This window comes from Oryctolagus cuniculus, chromosome 6 (assembly GCF_964237555.1).
Source record: "Oryctolagus cuniculus chromosome 6, mOryCun1.1, whole genome shotgun sequence".
NCBI lineage: Eukaryota > Metazoa > Chordata > Mammalia > Lagomorpha > Leporidae > Oryctolagus > Oryctolagus cuniculus.
In genome coordinates, this window is record NC_091437.1 from 38,226,857 (window position 1) to 38,244,654 (window position 17,798).

The window sequence follows — 17,798 nt, forward strand, 5'->3', positions numbered from 1 at the left end:
TTGGTGGTGGTGGTGGTGGGGGGTCACAAGGCCCAGAGCCCCTGGAGCTGCAGGTGCCACGCCGAGCGCCATCGGGGAGGCCCAGGTGGAGGTCCTTACCCGGCCAAAGTGGGACTTGAAGGTCTGGCGGATCTGTTGCCGCTGGGCGTTGCTGCGGTGGGTGATGATGTCGATGATGGTGTCTTCATCGGTTCCTGAGTCACCAAAGCCACAGGCCTCAGAGGAGGCCCCGGCTCAGCTGCCCCCAGAACCCCCCACTGACGGTCCCGGCCAGTCTTCTGCAGGGCAGCCGCGTGCTCCCATGCTCCCGGGCTCTGGCCCAGGCTGCTGCCTTGCCCGGGATTCCTCCCTGCCCTTCCTCTGTCATGGCACTGACTGAGAGGGTGCCCAGGAGGGCTCACAGCATCAGGCTGGACTCGGGCCCTCTGAGCTCCAGTCCTGGCACTGGCCATGGCTGCCCGCTGCCCCTGTCTGGCCCTTAGTTTCCACATCTGTAACAGAAGAGGCTGGAGTAGTTACTAAGGGAGCCTGCTGACACTGATCATCTAGTCCTGTTGGTGACCCTACGGCCTTTCTCTTCAATCCCGAGAGCTGCACCCCAAGTCCCTGGAGCCACAGCAGGGAGGCCTTGGAAGGCAGGAGGACAGCACTTCCTGCCCCTCTGGTTCCTGCCCTCAAGTCTGATCTGGTACGGGCCCCAGTCTCTCAAAGCATGCTTCCGCCTCTCATCTGACAGCCCTGCACGTGCTCAGCAGGTCTCATTCCCGGGAGACAAACAGAAATGAGGCCAGGTGAGGAAGGCCTTCCCCCAAGAGCCCGAGACTGCTGCTGATGACAGGTTGGGGGCCAAATGCAGGCAGGGAAGAACTGAACTGACAGCAGGGGGCGCTCTCACTCCAGAATTAGGCTCTGGGGTAATAAGGCCCCGGCCCTCCTTATACACACATGGGGAAATCGAGACCCAGAGGACTGGCCTAAAGTAACAAGGGGAGTCAGCAGCAAATCCAAGGCCCGAAACCAGGTCTGCTGACCTAGGACTTTCTCTCATACCAGGACACTGCTCCCAGGGGGCTGGGGACTCCCAGGTCCCCAGGAAGGGCTCTCCCAAGTGCCCTACAAAAGCCCTCCTCCCTATACTGAGGGTGCTAGCAGACGAGGATGGAGACTTGGGGTCCGGTCCAGTCCTCCTGCTCCCAGAGAGCCTGGTTTGGGGCCTGGCCCTTAGGCCTGCCTAGCCCACTGCCCACAGACTGCCGCTACCCCTCACGATCCTTACCAATTCCCTTCATGGCCTTCCTCAAGGCTTTGGCATCCGCGTCGGGGTTGAAGTCCCCAGCAGGGCGCACGGTTCCCTTCAGCTGCGAGAAGCAGAAGGCGTGGTGTCAGTAGGGGTCGGGGCCACAGCGGCCAGGCCAGGACAGGTGCATGCGGAGGGCAGGGGGTGGGAGGCTTGCCCCGTGAGCCCCAAACCAAGCAGCCTGGCGGAAAGAGGCGGGAGTGAGGGCACAGCCGACAGACCCTGCCAAGAGCCAAGGGAGACACAGAGAGAGACAAAGAGAGCGAGCGAGAGAGCGCCTCGGCCTGGGGGAGACAACTGCTGGCCAAGGGAGAGGACGCCAGGCCCCCTCCCCCATGGCTGCCGACCCCCTTGGGGCTCCCCAGTCCTTCCGAATCGCACACTCCCCCTGAAAAGGCAGCAGGAATGTCCTAAACCCCCAGACCGAGCTCCCCAGATTTCAGTCACCCCGGAATGAGTTTCACACTGTTTGCCACAGTTTTGCACGCCCTCTGCTATTGCTTCTTTGTTTTGCTTCAAAACATCCACTCTGAGGCGCACTTAAATGCTCTTTCGGGGCAGGGGTTTGTGTCCGCTGTGTCCGTTCTTCCATCCCGAGTGCCCATGAGGGAGCCTGCCACACCACAGGCACCCAAAGAACATTTGCTATGCAAAGTAAGGGACGACAGTAACTCCGTACTGCTACTGCGGACCAGGAAGTCGGTGTCACGTGTCATCAAGAGGCGGTAACCCGGGAAGAGAGATGGGATTAAAGACAAAACCTGTTCTCTATAGCCAAATTTAACAGCCGCCTAAGCTCAGGGCGCTCTCGGCTCTCTCTGCGAAGGACGATCAGCAACTAGTGCCGAGAGGAGGCACCCGAGACTCACTGAAGTCATCAGGAGGGCTGAGGACCCCGAATGGAGTTGGCTCCCCGACTGTGAGGTTCAGGGGCATCTGAGGCCACAGAGCTGCGCCCTTCCCCCACCCCCAACTAAATTCACTCCTCGTATCGCTCGATGAGACCACTTGCAATCACAGTTCTCGCCTTTGGTGTCATTCGGGGAACACTGTCCTGGAACATCAGTGCCCAAGAGCCCTTGCAGGTCCCTGAGACTGGCATGTGTAAAACCCCTCAATTTATTAGAGATGGAGACGTGGAGGCCCAGAGAGAGGCGGGCGCCTACCCAAGGCAGTACAGCACGTGGCAGGATCCATGGCACCGGACTTCCAGGTGTGAACCAAGTGTTACAGCCTCTGCAGTGGCTTGCCCTGGGTCCCTCTCTGAAACCCCCTCACTCCCATCCGTGGTGGACTCCAGGTCTGAAGATGCTCGGGGACAACCTTGACTCCCCCAGCACACACAGGGGTGCCCATCTGTGCTCAGCTCGCACACCCTGAAGCCCCAGTGTCGGAACCAGGATGGCACAGCCAACCCTCCTCCCCCTGAGCCAGCCAGGTCTCCATCTCAGCAAGCCCTGTTAGTAGTGAGTGGCCCAGAGACTTCCCAGCGAGTTAGAAGTTACCGCAGAAACCAAATGCGCCCACCACAGTGCCCCATTGCCATTCATCACTCCAAGGGAACAAAGGAAGCTTCGGACGTGAGAGTCAGTCTCGGGTTGGCCACCAGGGGTCAGCTGGGTGCCACCCAGAGCAGCAGGAAGGTGCGAGCAGAGGAGTGGAAGCTTCTGGTCAGGGGTCAAGCAGGAGGTGGGGAGGGTCTGACCTCTACTCGGGCCACTGCACTAAGTTCCCACATCTGATAGGCCACCTGCGCAGCCTCCGGGAAAAACTGGCCAGCAGCACTGGAATGGAGGGGGTTGGGAGAGGACAGGAGGGTGTGTCATCATGGGCAAGACTCTACACACATGCACACAACACACAACATACATGCATCACACGACCAACACATACACAATATACACATATACAACACACAAGCAATACAGACACAACACACTTATATACACAGTACACACACAAGCAACATACAACACACAACACACGTAACACATGCATATGCATATGCACACACAGCCACACACAGAGGCCTTGCTTTCCCTGCAGCCTATCTGCATCCACTCACGAGAGCCCTCCCTGCTTCTCTGAGCACCCACCCTAAGACCCTCAGGTGCTGTCTCTTCCCAGAGGGCCTCCTGGCTCCAGAGCCCACGAGGGCCAGGATTTCTCCAACCCCCCACCTCCCCCGTCTTCCTCAGACTCCGAGTGACTCCTGTCCGAGTCTTCCCTGTGGCCACGGCGGGCACTGGGGAGGTGTCGACCCAGCGGCGCAGCCCGCAGTTCTCACCAAGGCTACCAGGAGGCCCTCCTACCCTTCCTGGCTTGGGTTTTGATGAGTCTCTGGAAGGAAACTGGCCCAGGACTACCCTGTGAAGAGCTGCCCAGGCCCTGCCTGCCTCTCTGCTCCACAGGGGGCAGCCTCGGTCATGTACGGGGTCCGGGGGCATCCTGGGGTGCTCCCTCCACCACATCTCTCCACCTGTGCCCTTGGCTGAACCCCACCATCTCAGGCTCCCCAAGGCTGGGTGAGTGCACACACCTGTGCTTTCACAAACTGAGGATGCGCATCTGCCCTCCCCACGCGGAGCTGCCCCGTTCCTGCTCCCTGGCCTGCGCGCTGTCCAGGCCCCCCCGGAAGACACGGCCACAGGTACGCTGAGCAGGGCTCTGCGTCTTGCCCATTTAGTAAATGAAGAGAACAGAAGCAGCCACCAGGCAGTGGGGCCCGGGCCCCTTTACTCAGATTTCTGGCCCACAGCCCCAGAAGGGCTCTCCAAGCCCACCAGGGCAGACATCTCCGTGAAGCGACACCACACTCACGTCAGACACACGGACACTGACACACAGACCCACAAACTCGGCCGCTATCGGCAGAGGCCATCTTTCACCTGTGCGGAGCTCCTGGCTCAGGGGACTCCCCGGCTCCCCCCCAAGCAGCCGTGGGGAGGGGAGCCGGGGGAGCCCCCGCCTGCCACCTGAGGCCACTGCCTCCGGCCACAGCGGCAGACCAGCAGCCACTTACTCGTCATCTCCTCCACACAGCTTCAGCAGAGCCTTCTTGTACTCGCCAGAGGTGTCGTTCTGGGGGGGAGAAAGAGAGAGAGAGAGAGAGAGAGAGTGGTCACCTCTGTCCCAGCCCTGGCATACCTAAAACAGGTGGACAAAAATGTGCAGAAGCCAAACAGGGCAGGGCCAAGCACTTCCACATGGCAGCCTTGGTTTTCGTCACCCCGTGGTGCCGTGTGGGTAAATATTTAACATCAGGCCCTCCACGGAAAAGTCAGAAAGAAAGGAGGGGTGGGGGGAGAGAGAGAAGGGTGGGGAGGAGAGAGAATGCCCAGGTTTGTAGTGTTTGCTGATTTCTGTGGTGTGAATTCGCCCAACACTGGTCAATCCCACCATGCCACCAACATGACTCTTCCCAGGGAACGGAGCTGAGATGAGATTGTGCTGCCTTCCCCGGCAAGGTGAGATGGCCCAGCCCCGGATGCCGCCGGTCACGCCCTGGCCCAGCCCTCCGGAGCAACACCCACCACACAAACACGGGTCTGTGAGCAGAAGCGCCAGCAGGTGCCAAGCTGACACAGGCGCGCCCTGACGCCGAAGGCATCTTCTACAGCCCTCCTGGGGCTTTGGAACGGACTGCAGGTGTTTAAGGCTGTGAGAAGTTCTGAGCTAAAGCCACAGGTTTGTCTTTGCAGCTTCTAGTGTTTTCCAAAATCATTTCTCCACTGAATATTTTGCACATAAGAGCTACAAAAAATTCCTCTCTGGAGACCTGCTTTGGGGAACACAACTTGGATGTCTTTTCCTGTCACCCCTTATTCAACCCACCCAAGAACAACAAAAAGTAGGAAAACGCTCTAACTTGTCCATCACCAATCGCCTGGCCACAGTTTGGGGGTTCCCAGTTGACTCTCATTTGTGGTCTCTGTGGCCATTCTTCCAGGAGCCTGAGCTCTCACAGCCCTGGGTCAGAGCCTTCACCTTTAACTCTGATTGTGTGGCCCTGGTGAGCCTGCCCTGCCCTCCCACAAGCACCCCTGGCACCTGCTTTTCTTGCCTTTCCTTGAATTCCTCGAAGGAGCCACACAGAGCTCCTGGAATTTCTAGGGGTCCCCTGCTTCCCCGGGACACTGCCCTTTCTCCTGGGAGCGCTTCCCAAGCCCGCTGCTGGCTCTCGCCAAGCCCGGTCCACCACTGACCTTGATCATGCTGTACAGAGACTTCTCATACTTGGTTCGGAAGATTTCCCGGATGTCCAGCATGTCCAGCTCGCTGCGGGTGACCATGATGCGGATCAGGGTGTTGTCCCGAGTCCCCAGGCCCTGGAAGACAGGCAGGTATGGGGAGCAGGGGCTTGAGCGGAGGCCCAAGTGCTGACGGCCCCCAGTGCAAAATGAAGAAAGCCACGGATGGTGCTCCTGCCTTTGCAGCTCCCCACACGCCCCCTTGCTTCCCTAAGCCCCGTCTTGCTTCTCCTTCACTTTCACCATCACTTGCTAACGCTCCCTAACACATGTAGAGCTTTGCAATTGTTCCTTTGTGCCTTACTGCTCCCCACCACCCCTGATGGATGTTGTGCTGTTCTCAGTCTTTTCCCAGCACTGACTGCACCGTTCTGAGCATTCTATGAACACCTGTAAACACCTCTCTGGGGCCGAGCCACGCAGCCTTCCCAGGGCCCATGGAGTGGACCGAGAATGGGACCACCAGGCAGGGCCAGGAAGGTGTGGGCCCCCAGGCCTCAGCACTCGGGCCTTCGGGAGCAAATAACTGCATTCACTCCTTCCTATGTGCCATGAAAATGCCATCAGCTCCCCAGTGGGTCACACGTGTAAAATGCCAGGTGAGAAGCACCATTCCCAGGTAACATGTGCAGAGTGGGCCTGCCCGGCACAGGCTGAGGCTCGTGAGTCTAAGCACACATTGGCCAGGTGGCTTTGCCTATGCATGCGGTACAGAACTCTGGTTAATAGGGCAGGTACACGGTGGGGATGTGGTGCAGTGTGGTGTGCGTGTGACCAGGCAGCATCCCAGGTTCTGGAGCTCGCCAGGGCCACAGCACCATCGCCAGGGTCAGCCTGTGGCCATCCCTGAGGGGACCTCTTTGGCTCAGAACTTGCTAGAACCCTAACTTCACTCCCTCCCCCAGCCTCATCGCCAGCAACGCCACCGCTCACCTTCATGGCCTTGAAGAGCCTTTCGGCAAAATACTCCGGGGTGCTCCGGACACACTTCACTGGGGAGAGGGAGGAGAGGAAGGGTCAGCCTGGCTGCCCAGGTAGCGGGAGGGGAGAGCCTGACCCTCTGCCCCTCTGCCACGGGGGCCACCTGCATCACACACAGGAGGAACCCTGGCTCCTGAGAGCCCACAGCCCGGAGCCCCTCAGATGCACCAGGTCCGTCACAAACTCTGGGAATAAAGCAGGCGGCAGATAAGCCTGTTGAGATCTGAGTGTCCCATCCCAAAGCCCACTCCATCTTTCTAGTCCTTCGGGGTCCCCCAGGGCACTCGGCGAGGCTGGGAACGTGGGAGTGCAGTTCGGAGCACGTGGAAGAGGTGCTCCTTTAGGATCTGCTACCCCAGGGACCGGCCGCTGAATCACTCTGGATCCTGCCTGCAGTGCAGGCTACGATCTGACTGCTGGCAACAGGGCTGGCAGAGGACGGCGCTGGGTGGGAAGATGATGCCCTGACCCAGCCACACTGACTCTCGCAATGCCAGACTTGCAGAGGAACTCGGCTCCAGGCAGGCCACCCTCCGCCATGCACCAGATGAGGACACCGAGGCCTGGCTCTTGAGTCAGCTCCTGGCGTCCCTCGTGGTGACAACCTCCCTCATCTGTGACCACACTGCCCCTTAGCAGGCGACTCGGCCTCTGTGAGACGCAGTAACTCCTGGGTCTTTTTCAACCATGCAACACTCAGCACAGCGCCCGATGCACGGCACACAGAAGACGCTCCACTCAAGTCCACCATCAGAGTCACTTCTCCCCCTGTCATGTTGCAAGGAGCGCAAAAGGCAGGACCTGAGACGTGACTTCCTGTTCTCCTGGCTCAGCCATGCTGTCCCGTCGAACCCTTCAGAACTCACGGTCCCTCTGGTTTGCTCCTTTCCAACTCCAGCCGGCACAATTCCCCTTTCCCACTCCCCCAACTCCCAGGCCCTTGTCCCTGGGCCAGAATCCCAGAACCCCTTGGAGCCCTGGGGATGTAGGGTCAGGACATACCCACGGCCAGCATCAGCTTCTCAAAGTCACCGGACAGCTCCCCGCGGATGCTGGCTTCGATTGGCTTCCCCGTGGTCTTTAGATACTCATCAAACACTGGCAAGACACAGACAGGATGTCTGAGAGCGTCCCCCCCTCGCACCGAGAAGACACAGATTTCCAAAGGGGCGGGGCAGGGCCAGCCTCTGATTGCCCTACGGGAACCCAGGGCGGCTGCTCAGGTCCCTTGTGTTTCCAGCCACCACGCAGCCATCTGTGTTCAGCAGGGAGGGACTGTGCGCCTCATCCTCCCATGTGAGGACAGGGCTGCTACTCAGATGCAAGGGTGGAGCATCCCGTCAACAACCTGGGTGAGGTAGCACACCGGGGCCAGGAACGTCCAGCCCACAGGCCATATAAGGTCCATGCAGTCATCTGGCCTGGACCTGCCCAGGCAGCCAAGGGCAGAACTCGAAATTCAATAAATCTATAGCAGGCTGATTTTTAAGCTGATCATTCTGTATGGCCTGTGAATGATGTTATAAACTGTCAGGGGCTGGCGCTGTGGCATAGCAGGTAAAGCCACAGCCTGAAGTGCTGGCATCCAATATGGTTGCCGGTTCAAGACCTGGCTGCTCCACTTCCGATCCAGCTCCCTGCTATGGCCTAGGAAAGCAGCAGAAGATGGCCCAAGTCCTTGGGTCCCTGCATCCACGTGGGAGACCCAGAAGAAGCTCCTGGCTCCTGGCTTCAGATCAGCCCAGCTCCGGCAGTTGCAGCCATTTGGGGAGTAAACCAAAGGATGGAAGACCTCTCTCTCTCTCTCTACCTCTGCCTCTCTGTAACTCAGCCTTTCAAATAAATATATAAATCTTTAAAAAAATTTAAAAACTAAACCTCCAAAAGGCTCATGGCAAGAAACCACTTCCTACCCCTGGACTATCCAAACCACTGTCTAATGAGATTGGGAGTAGTGTGTGTGCTGGGGACCCAGCACCTGTCATGTTCCATCTGTAGCAAAGGAAAGAAAACCAGAAAGGGATGCTTGGCACCACCTCCGGGGAAAACGGTCAGTCCTGTCTGGAGCTTACCTAAGCGAAGATGCTGCTTGCTGCGATTTCCCAAGATGTAAATGAACTGGGCTTCATCTGTTCCCCATTTCAGCTCCCCCGCCTCGTACAGGTCCTAGAGGGGAAGAGGCGCAGCTCCGCTGAGACAGGAGACCTCAGGAGACTGCGCCGCCCCTTGAGCCCCGGGCATCCCAGCAGCCGGAAACCGCACAGCCCTCCATTCTTTCTGGGCAAGCTCCTACTCAACCTTCATGGCCCAGATTAAAAGTCCCCTTTTTCCCTCTAAATGTTGCCTGACATCCCACACAGGGCGCTGTTTAGCTTTCTGCTCCTTCGTAACTTTGGCATACTGATTCTATATAATGTATGTGATGTGGCTCCCCACTACTGCACCTCAGGGACAACATTCCCTGTATTTGCCCCGGCAGCACCCCTGGCACACCACGGGGGCTCAAAACACCCGGAATAAACAGCACACTGATGGTAAAGGCATCTGTGTCATTACCGTACACCCATCTCTTCCACTACCATCTCGTTTTGCTCATCAGTGCCTCCCCAGTGCTTGGCAGAGTGCCTAACACACAGTAGGGGTTTTTGCTTTGATGCCTATGTAGTAACTGAAAGACTAAGTGAACAAAAAATCAAAGCTTCGAAGCACAGCTCGTCAAGGGTTCCATGCACAATGTGGCTGTGAAAGAGAGCGCCAGTCTCTTCTGCAAGGGAGCGCTGCATGACCGACGGCCGTGATGTGGCTGCTCCCCGCCTCTCCCCGCTCAAGGCTCCCCTGCTGTGCCCCAGAGGCCGGCATCAGTGCTTGTTTACCTGGACGTCCTGCTGCACTAAGTCCTCGCTCACCACGTCGTCCTCCTCCCTGGTGCCCTGGGCAGAGACAAAGGACATGAGCAGAACACCATGGAGCCAGAGGAGAAGGCTTGGATGCCACAGCAGACACGGGGAAGGCTGGGGGAACCCTGGTAGGCTGCAGGTGGCCAGAAGCAGTGCCTGACAGCTGCCCTGGACCGAGACGGCAGCATTGATGGTGTGGGGAGTCACAGGGTCCTCCCCGCCAGCCTCTCCCTACATCCTGGGGGCTGGGCCCGAACACGGGAATCCTGGGAACCACCAAGGTCCTTCCAGTGCCCCCATCCCAGAGGGATGCTCCCTACGACCCCTCTGACAGGAGGCCAGTCACATGGGGCCCTGCCCTGCACATGGGCAGGGGTCTGCCATACGCTGCCTCTCCTGCTCCCCCCGGCCTGTGCACTTCAGGACCTGGGCCCTCTCCGGGGCTGAGCGTGAGGCAGGCTCACGCCTGTGCCCCACTGTGGCTCCATCAGATGCTGAGGTGGCAGCATCCCTCACTCTAGGGTCTGGGGGCAGGACGCTCCTCTCCAGAACAAGCAGCTTGGAAATGGGGCACAGGGCACACTCTCCCACTCCTGAGAACTCCCCAGCCTGTGAATAGGGGCATGGGTTCCTACGGTAATGGGAGGAGAACTGGCAGGAACTGTTATGAAATGGGGAAGTGGGTGGCTTAGTTAATACACAGAGCTTCACGAAGGTTTAGCTGGAGATGGGCTTGGGACAACTTGATGCCATTTCCACAGAGGGGAGTGCAGAGATTCCCATAGGGCCAGACAGATAAGTGCACCCACCAGAAGGCCAGGAAGATAAGTGCATGGCAGCGAGACGGGCTGGGTAGGGGCATGGGGGGACACAGACACCCCCCACCCAGTGCACTCATGCAGCATGCAGGCCAGACTTTCAATTAATCAAGAGTCTGTTAGAAATCCGGGTGGTGAGCAAAATCTCCCCTATTTTTAAATATCACCAATGAACTCAACGTGAGTTTTCAAAACACATGGGGGAGGGGTGGTGAGCAAGTATCTGGCACCATGGTTAAGCTGTTGCTTGGGATGCCTGCATCCCATATTGGAGTGCCGGGGTTCGAGCCCCAGCTCCACTTTTTTAAAGATGTATTTATTTATTTGAAAGGCAGAGTTAGAGAGAGGGAGAGGCACAGGCAGAGAGAGAGAAAGTTCTTCCATTTGTTGGTTTTCTCCCCAAATGGCTGTAACAGCCAGGGCTGGGCCAGGCTGAAGTCAGGAGCCAGGAGCTTCATCTGGGTCTCCCACATAGGTTCAGGGGCCCAAGCTTTTGGACCATCTTCTGCTGTTTTTCCCAGGCCATCAGCAGGGAGCTGGATCAGAAGTGGAGCAGCCAAGACTCAAACTGGCGCCCATATGGGATGCCGGCACTGCAGGCAGGGATTTAACCTGCTACGTCACAGTGCAGCCAACACTCCCCCCAACCCCGCCCCAGCTCCACTGTTGATTCCAGCTTCCTGTCCACATGACTCCGGGGAGGCAACAGGTGATGGTGCCTGGGGCCCTGCCAGCCGTGTGGAAGTAGTTCCAAGCTCCTGGCTTCAGCCTGGCCCAGCCCCGGTTGTTGCGTGTATTTGGGGAGCAAGCCCGTGGATGAGAGATTTTCTCTTTCTCTCTCAAATAAAATAAATGAAAAGCTTAAAAACCAGAAACACTGAGCCGGCGCCGTGGCTCAATAGGCTAATCCTCCACCTTGCGGCGCCGGCACACCGGGTTCTAGTCCTGGTTGGGGCGCTGGATTCTGTCCCGGTTGCCCCTCTTCCAGGCCAGCTCTCTGCTATGGCCAGGGAGTGCAGTGGAGGATGGCCCAAGTGCTTGGGCCCTGCACCCCATGGGAGACCAGGAAAAGCACCTGGCTCCTGGCTCCTGCCAGGATCAGCGCGGTGCGCCGGCTGCAGCGGCGGCCATTGGAGGGTGAACCAACGGCAAAGGAAGACCTTTCTCTCTGTCTCTCTCTCTTACTGTCCACTCTGCCTGTCAAAAAAAAAAAAAAAAAAAAAAAAAAAAAAAAAAAAAAAAAAACCAGAAACACTGGATGGGAAAATAAAGAAAAACATCCAATGCGGCAGCTGGGTTCAGCGTGGACCCCAGTTTGCAGTCTCTTTCTGTATTTTCCTGCTAGAACCCTTGGGTGGGCTGCATGGAGAGAGCAGTGCTTGGCCATGGAAATGCCACACAGGCAGCTCCGGCACTGCCAGGTCCCTGCTAGCAGGTGCTGTGGCTGGAGAGGCCGGAGAGAAGGGGTGGGATCATGTGCAGAGGAGCAAAGTCATGGGCAAGGGCACTCTTGGGCACGAGAGACCAGTAGGTGCGAGGGACATGCACGTCAGCTGAAGCACCTGCCTGTGCAACCCACGGAACCAGACCAGGGTCCTGGCCTTTCAGACTCCACACCCAGGCACACCGCCCAGACCCATCCAAGCTCCAGGGGACCAAATGGGCACTGGCGGGAGGGAGGGGTGAGCCAGTACCATCTGGGAGGGCGTTACACTCTGGGAGGGCGTTACACCTGAGGAGCCACCAGGGGGCCCCTTGAAGGCTACCCTCTGAGAAGCAGGGGGAAGGCGCCCATGGCCCTGCCTGCACCCTGGGACAGGGCTCCAGGGGACAGACCTGGAGCAGGACCACAAGCATCTTCTGGAAGTGGCCAGAGGTGTCGCCGATGATGTCCGCCTCCAGGTCCCGCTCATAGGCTGCGGAAGGAACACAAGAGCTCGTCTCCTCCCCGGGATCTCAGGGATCCGGCATAAAAGGTTCTGCTGCTGCCCCCAAAGGATCAGACACCTGTGACAGCTCCCTAAACCCCGGCTACAGTCACCACGGCAGGGCCAGGGCGAATCTGCACAGTTCTCAGTAGCCCACGACATGACGGAACGGAATCTGCCCACTCCCCTACCCTGCACCACCCTGCTGGACATACTGCCACCCGGCACCTGCATGGGGCCCGCAATGGGTTCAGATGGCCCCTCCATGACAGCAAAGGTGGCCTTCTCACAGTCTGAGGCCTTCTCACTCCCTTCTCAGTGGGCTCAGGGTCCCGTGGGCCCAGCCCTGCCTTCCATCTCTCTAGCCTCACCCTGGATACTGAGGCCATCCCGGCTCCCGGCTCTACCAGAGGACCTTCTCTCAACTCCTTACACAACTGGCTCCTGGCTTCCTCCCCAGACACGCTTGCCCTGACGGCCTGTCTGAAGCAGCGCCTCCCCGGGGAAGTTAGATCCACTCAGCATCCTGTCCGTCTGCCTCACTACCTCACTACCTCACTGATCTGGAAGCCCGTGAGGCACCACTACCAGGCCCCTGTGCCTCGCGAGCTGCCCTGCACACAGCAGGTGTTTATCGGCTGGACGGATGAACAGGTCAGAGGCCAGGGGGCAGGAAGGAGGCCGGGCAGGCTGGCAGTCATCCGTCTCACCGTCTTTGTAAGCTGCCACCAGCTGGTGGATCTGCTCATTGGTCCGCGAAGCCAAGATCTCAATGAGGCACTTCTCATCAGTGCCGATGCCCTGGAAGAGGAGAAGCAGTGTGTGAGCCACGGTGGGCACGGGAGGCCACTGGCCAAGGGCAAGGAAAGCCCCCGCCCACAGGGTGCTCCTTCCGCAGCTCCTGGGCCCCGAACAGGAGCCGCTGCCCTGAGACCCAAAACACAGCAGCATCCGCCAGCAGCTTGCTCTGTGACTTCTCATTCCCCAGCTACCTTTCTGGGCCTCTCTGTTCTCAGCTGTAAGAATGGAGATGGCATCAGTTGCTCTGCCAAACTCCCAGGAAGACTGGGGAGGGCAGAAGCTCTCACACTGCTCAGTGCATCCATTTATGAAATGGGTTCACGTCCAAACAGCTCATCAGAGCCAAAGGTCATGGCACGCTCTGAACCACCAAGTGCTGGCTACACCTGAAGGCCTTCCATCCGCCTCTTCCTCCCAGACAGCATCCCTCACCTCCACCAGCCGGAGCTGCTCCTTGGATGCCGGGCTCACCTCCGCTTTCCTGCTATTCCACCCCTGGCCTGGAGTGACCTCTGCACACCCAGCCATCAAATCCTCTCCAAGCTTTGCGGCTCAACTTGATCCTTGCCTTCTGAAGCCACCCTGGGCCTGGGGTCAGGCCCCACTGACCTCTCTATTACTCCCTTGGCCTCTGCCACGTTGGACACAACTGGTCCTGCTTCCTGGAGACCAGAAGCTTCGGGTGTAGGGGTTGAGCCAAGGGCCTCGGGCATGGAGTCTGCTTCCCACTGACACCTGTCCTACATCTTTGTCTGGATGTGGCCCTGGGGTGGCCCTCCTGGGCAGGGTTTGGGCAAGCTGATCCTGCAGCAGGATGCACCTGCTGGGTGGGTGCTGGCTACAAAGCCTGGAAGCTTCCCATAAACCACGCTCCCTCCCCAACACACACGGAAGGACCCTCGCCGCTTCTTACCGAGACAGCGTCTTTAATTTCTTTGGCATCACAGTAGGCGAGTGGCCTCATCAGGCCCACGATCAGCCGTTCAAACTTCCCCGTCAGTTCATACTTCAAGTCAGCAATGAGGTCCTGAGGGGTATGGGGTGGGGGGGCGTTGTCACAGTGATGAGGACCACACTTGATGAGTGCTTAACTCAGACAGGCGCTGGGCTACGTAATCTCACGGAGTCGCCCCTCCTGGAGGCGAGCATGCAGCCAGCACTCGCCTGTGCAGGTGCAAGGACACAGCACCGGGCCCCTTCCTGCCACTGTCCGTTTCCTCGTCTGCTGTGTGCCTCTCTCCCGTCTACACCACGCGGGTCTTACTCCCCAGTGTAGCCCTGACAGCCAGCGTGCAGGCCAGCACAGAGCAGGCAGAAGGCTCAGCACAGAGCTGACCGGGAGCACGCTGTGCAGGAAACACCCAGAAGGAACCCACAGGGGCGCGATCTCCTACCCACCGCGCCCCACCTGCCAGGTTGCCGTGGTTACCTTGCCGTAGAGGGACTTGTAGCTCTGGCAGACCTCCTGCCTCTGCCTGTTGCTTCGGGAGGTGATCAGCTCCAGGATGGCCTCCTTGTCACTGCCTGCAAGAGGGGAGGGCGCCTATAACCCTGCCTCCTCCAGGAAGCCCACTGGGGCTGCTTCCCTCCCTGTTCACAGGCCGGGCGGCACCCTGCAGAGCTCAGCTCTGAGCCGTCTGCTCAGAGGTGTGTGTGTGTGTGTGTGTGTGACGTGGAAGATCTGTGGGCACCTCTGATTCAGCACCCAGAAGGCTACAGCACACACAAGACTGAGCTCCGAGCAGCCGTGACCCAGCTCCCCACTGCACACACCAGGAAGCTGAGGCCCACAAGGGGGCGAGGGCTATCCCAAGGTCCACAGTGAGCCTGGCTTGGAAAACCCAGGCCAGGGATCTTCTCACCCACGGGACGAGTGAAAGTGAGAAGCAAGCACCAAAGGCAGGTGTGACGCCACTGGGAGGGGAGCTGCTGAGCAGACCTGGACCGGCGAGCACGGAGCACATGGTCTCACGCTGCGTGGAAGGCTGATGGGTGAAGCTTGGGATATTCTTTATACCTTTTTATTAGCTTGAAATACTTTCATAAGAAGATGAGAGACAAGCAAAACAGAACATGTGCACTCCACCACCTGACATCCCCCCAAAGAAGGGCACCACCCAGACCCCCTGGGAACTGTCCGACTGCCCGTTCCTGGAGGCTTCACACCCACCGATGCCCTTCATGGCGGTGTACAGGGCCTCGGCATCCTGGCTGGGGTCGAAGTCTGGGAAGTCATGCACGGAGCCCCGGTACTTGGCACCCTGTGGGGGGAGAGCAGAGGAGGGTGAGCTGCTGACCCCCGGGCCCGTACCAGGCTCCCAGCCACACGCTCAGGCCAGACACCTTACTCCAGTCCAGGCTGAGCGCCCTTCCCTCAAAACCAAGAGCAAGGACACGAGCCTTGGGAAAGGGGGCGGGTGCCTCCCTGTTCCACCAGCTACAGGGCCATTCCCCCAAGGCAGGAGACGTGGCCACGGCAGGACCCCACACAAGGTTTGACAAGCCTGGTTGCATGGAGGGGAAGGAAATGAACTCGGGAAGGGGCACAAGGGCCCCCGTGCTTCATGGCACTTGCAGTTTACAGAGGCCCTTCACTTCAGCTACTGTGACCCTTTTCAGCAACGTCCCAAAACTTCAGCACCGCCACAGCACAGGTGAGGAAGCCAAGCCCCGAAGGAAAGCCGAGTGCAGGTCACCAAACCCAGACCCCTCCCCTGCTCCCCAGTCACTGAGGGTGGGGTCTCCAGCTCCAGGGACTCCAGCACCACCTGCAGGTTCAATGTCAGCAGGCAATGCTGCCCCTAGCAGCCCCGGACACTGAGCTATGACCTGCGCCTGAGGACATTCTGGCTTGGTCCTTGCAGGGCAATGAGAAGGGGCAGAGAGCCAGGGGATCTTAGACATTGAACCTGAACCTGAATGCACAATGGAGCTGGTTCACAGAGAAGTCAGATGTGGGTCAGCCACACACCACTGAGAAGTGTGGGGTCCAGGAGAGCAGCCACGAGCAAGCGGGCAGTGCTGAGGACGCCACAGTCTGCCACCAAGCACACGGCACACTGAGCAGACACTGTCCCAGGCCTGGTGCTAAGGGCTGAAGGTTGACAGAGGAAGAGGAACCAAGTCCCTTCTTTCACGACCTGCTGTGGGTCCAGTGGCACAGAGTGCGATCAGGTTGCCGCAGTTTGTGACAAACACCCTTGGACAGCAGCAGGGAGCAGCTGGGCCGCCCCCTGGAGGGGGCCTGCACAGAAGACGCTCCTTGGTTTATGTCTGCGGAGGCCAGCTCCTCCGAGGTATGCAGGCGTGGGTGTGGGATCGCTATTTAAAGCTCTCACAGGGCGGGTGACCAGAAAGGGACACAGCCCTCTTCCCAGCATCTGTGAATGCCCTGCAACCCGAGCACAGCCCTGGGCACAGAAGGAAAGGGTAACTCACGCCAAAGCCCGGGGGCAGCTCCACGAGCACAGGGCGGTGGCTGTGCCAGAGCTCCCTCTGGCTCCCGTCAGACCTTAGGGCTGCAGGCTGGGCCAATCCTGCAGAGGACTCCACCCCAGGCGCGTAGTTTGCACAGAGAGCCGGAAGGGCAGGTACCAGGTCCCCTCCCCGCCCAAAGCACAGGAGGCTCCAAGCCCGGGGGACTGAGTGGACAAGATGACAGACAGCTGGTAGCCTGCCCTTCCGAATGCTTTGTCTCCCTCTGGGGACACCCTCATCCTAGCGACATGTGAAAGGCAGAGTAGACAAGGCCAGCTTCCGGGCTGGGGGAGGGGCAGGAGCACTGACAGGGACCCAGTGACTGCTTCCTTGGGTCCCCCCGGAGTTCAGCTCTGCCCGTGCTCCTCGACCCCGCAGCAAGGGCTGTGCCCCGAAGGAGACAGATGAGTGTGCCTAGGGGGACCGGCGGGCTCCCCAGCCCGGGGCACTGGATTGGGACAGAGACTCAAGGCAGCTTGGCAGCCATGGGCTGAACCAATGAAGGAAGCCGCCAGTGAGCTCAGAGCCGGACTATGGGATGGAGGAGCCCGTGCTGGCACGAAGACCCAGCGGTGCTCCCAGCAGTGCCTGCCACGCCTGCGTTAGAGTACTAAGCTCCGAAAGACGATGCTGGGGCCAGGGTCTGAGCGGCCCTGTGCAGCCAGCCTGCTGCCATGAACCACAGCTGCTCTAATGCACACCAGCTCCAGCCCCCGCCCACGCCCCCAGAGCTTCCAGCTCACGAGGAATGAGGGAGGGGAGAGGACAGAAAGAGGCCCACTGCTCTCCGCATGACCACCTGTGTCCCAAAGGCCCACGTCAGACAGTGCAGGGGACATATGCAAGGCACACGGCAAGCCAGGGAGCCGGCTGGGAAGGGAACCCAAGGCGCTCCCTGACAGAGCTCTCTTCCCGTCCCCTGGATTCTCTGGGGGTGGGAGCTAGGGAAGGGGGACGACCCTACAGGGCCTCCCCCTTGGCCAGCAGCGCCGGCCTGTCCTGCTTCTCGAACACTGGGGCACTTGCGCTGGGTCTGGGCCCCAGGGGCCTCCTCTGTTGGAGCTGGCTCCTGAGGGGAAGACTGCTCTCCGCCCTGGGCCATTTTGACCCTGGCTCCAAGGCTGCAAGCAGGCAGCAGTGCTGTGCCACCCATGGGACCCTGAAAGCTTCAGAGTCATGCATTTGTGCTTCTGGGGTAGCTGGGCGACCTGCCATTCACTCATTCATTCAAGCAAACACCACCTGCTGAGCGTCCAATGAGGAGAGGAAAGAGGGCAAGGGTGGTGAAGGGAGAGGCATCAACAGAGGAAACTCACGGCAAAGCCTGGGAGGAGGCGAGGGACAGCCAG

General features: G+C 59.1%; 1 protein-coding gene across 4 annotated transcripts in view; it reads right to left on the reverse strand.

The window, feature by feature from the left end:
* ANXA6 (annexin A6) overlaps window positions 1-17,798 on the reverse strand; it is a 46,903-nt gene that overhangs the window by 14,570 nt on the left and 14,535 nt on the right. For 2 of the 4 annotated variants that reach the window (XM_002710318.5, XM_002710319.5), the window contains exons 3-16: window positions 15,143-15,233; window positions 14,402-14,496; window positions 13,886-13,999; window positions 12,882-12,972; window positions 12,080-12,159; window positions 9,402-9,458; window positions 8,601-8,694; window positions 7,531-7,626; window positions 6,481-6,539; window positions 5,503-5,625; window positions 4,320-4,378; window positions 3,003-3,081; window positions 1,277-1,358; window positions 100-194 (exon numbers count right to left, since the gene is read on the reverse strand). In XM_002710318.5, coding sequence (XP_002710364.1) covers window positions 100-194; window positions 1,277-1,358; window positions 3,003-3,081; window positions 4,320-4,378; window positions 5,503-5,625; window positions 6,481-6,539; window positions 7,531-7,626; window positions 8,601-8,694; window positions 9,402-9,458; window positions 12,080-12,159; window positions 12,882-12,972; window positions 13,886-13,999; window positions 14,402-14,496; window positions 15,143-15,233 — 1,215 coding nt within the window. Of the gene's footprint in view, window positions 1-99; window positions 195-1,276; window positions 1,359-3,002; window positions 3,082-4,319; window positions 4,379-5,502; window positions 5,626-6,480; window positions 6,540-7,530; window positions 7,627-8,600; window positions 8,695-9,401; window positions 9,459-12,079; window positions 12,160-12,881; window positions 12,973-13,885; window positions 14,000-14,401; window positions 14,497-15,138; window positions 15,234-17,798 lie in introns of all 4 variants that reach the window. The other 2 variants (XM_070076335.1, XM_051843547.2) reach the window with 1 other exon arrangement.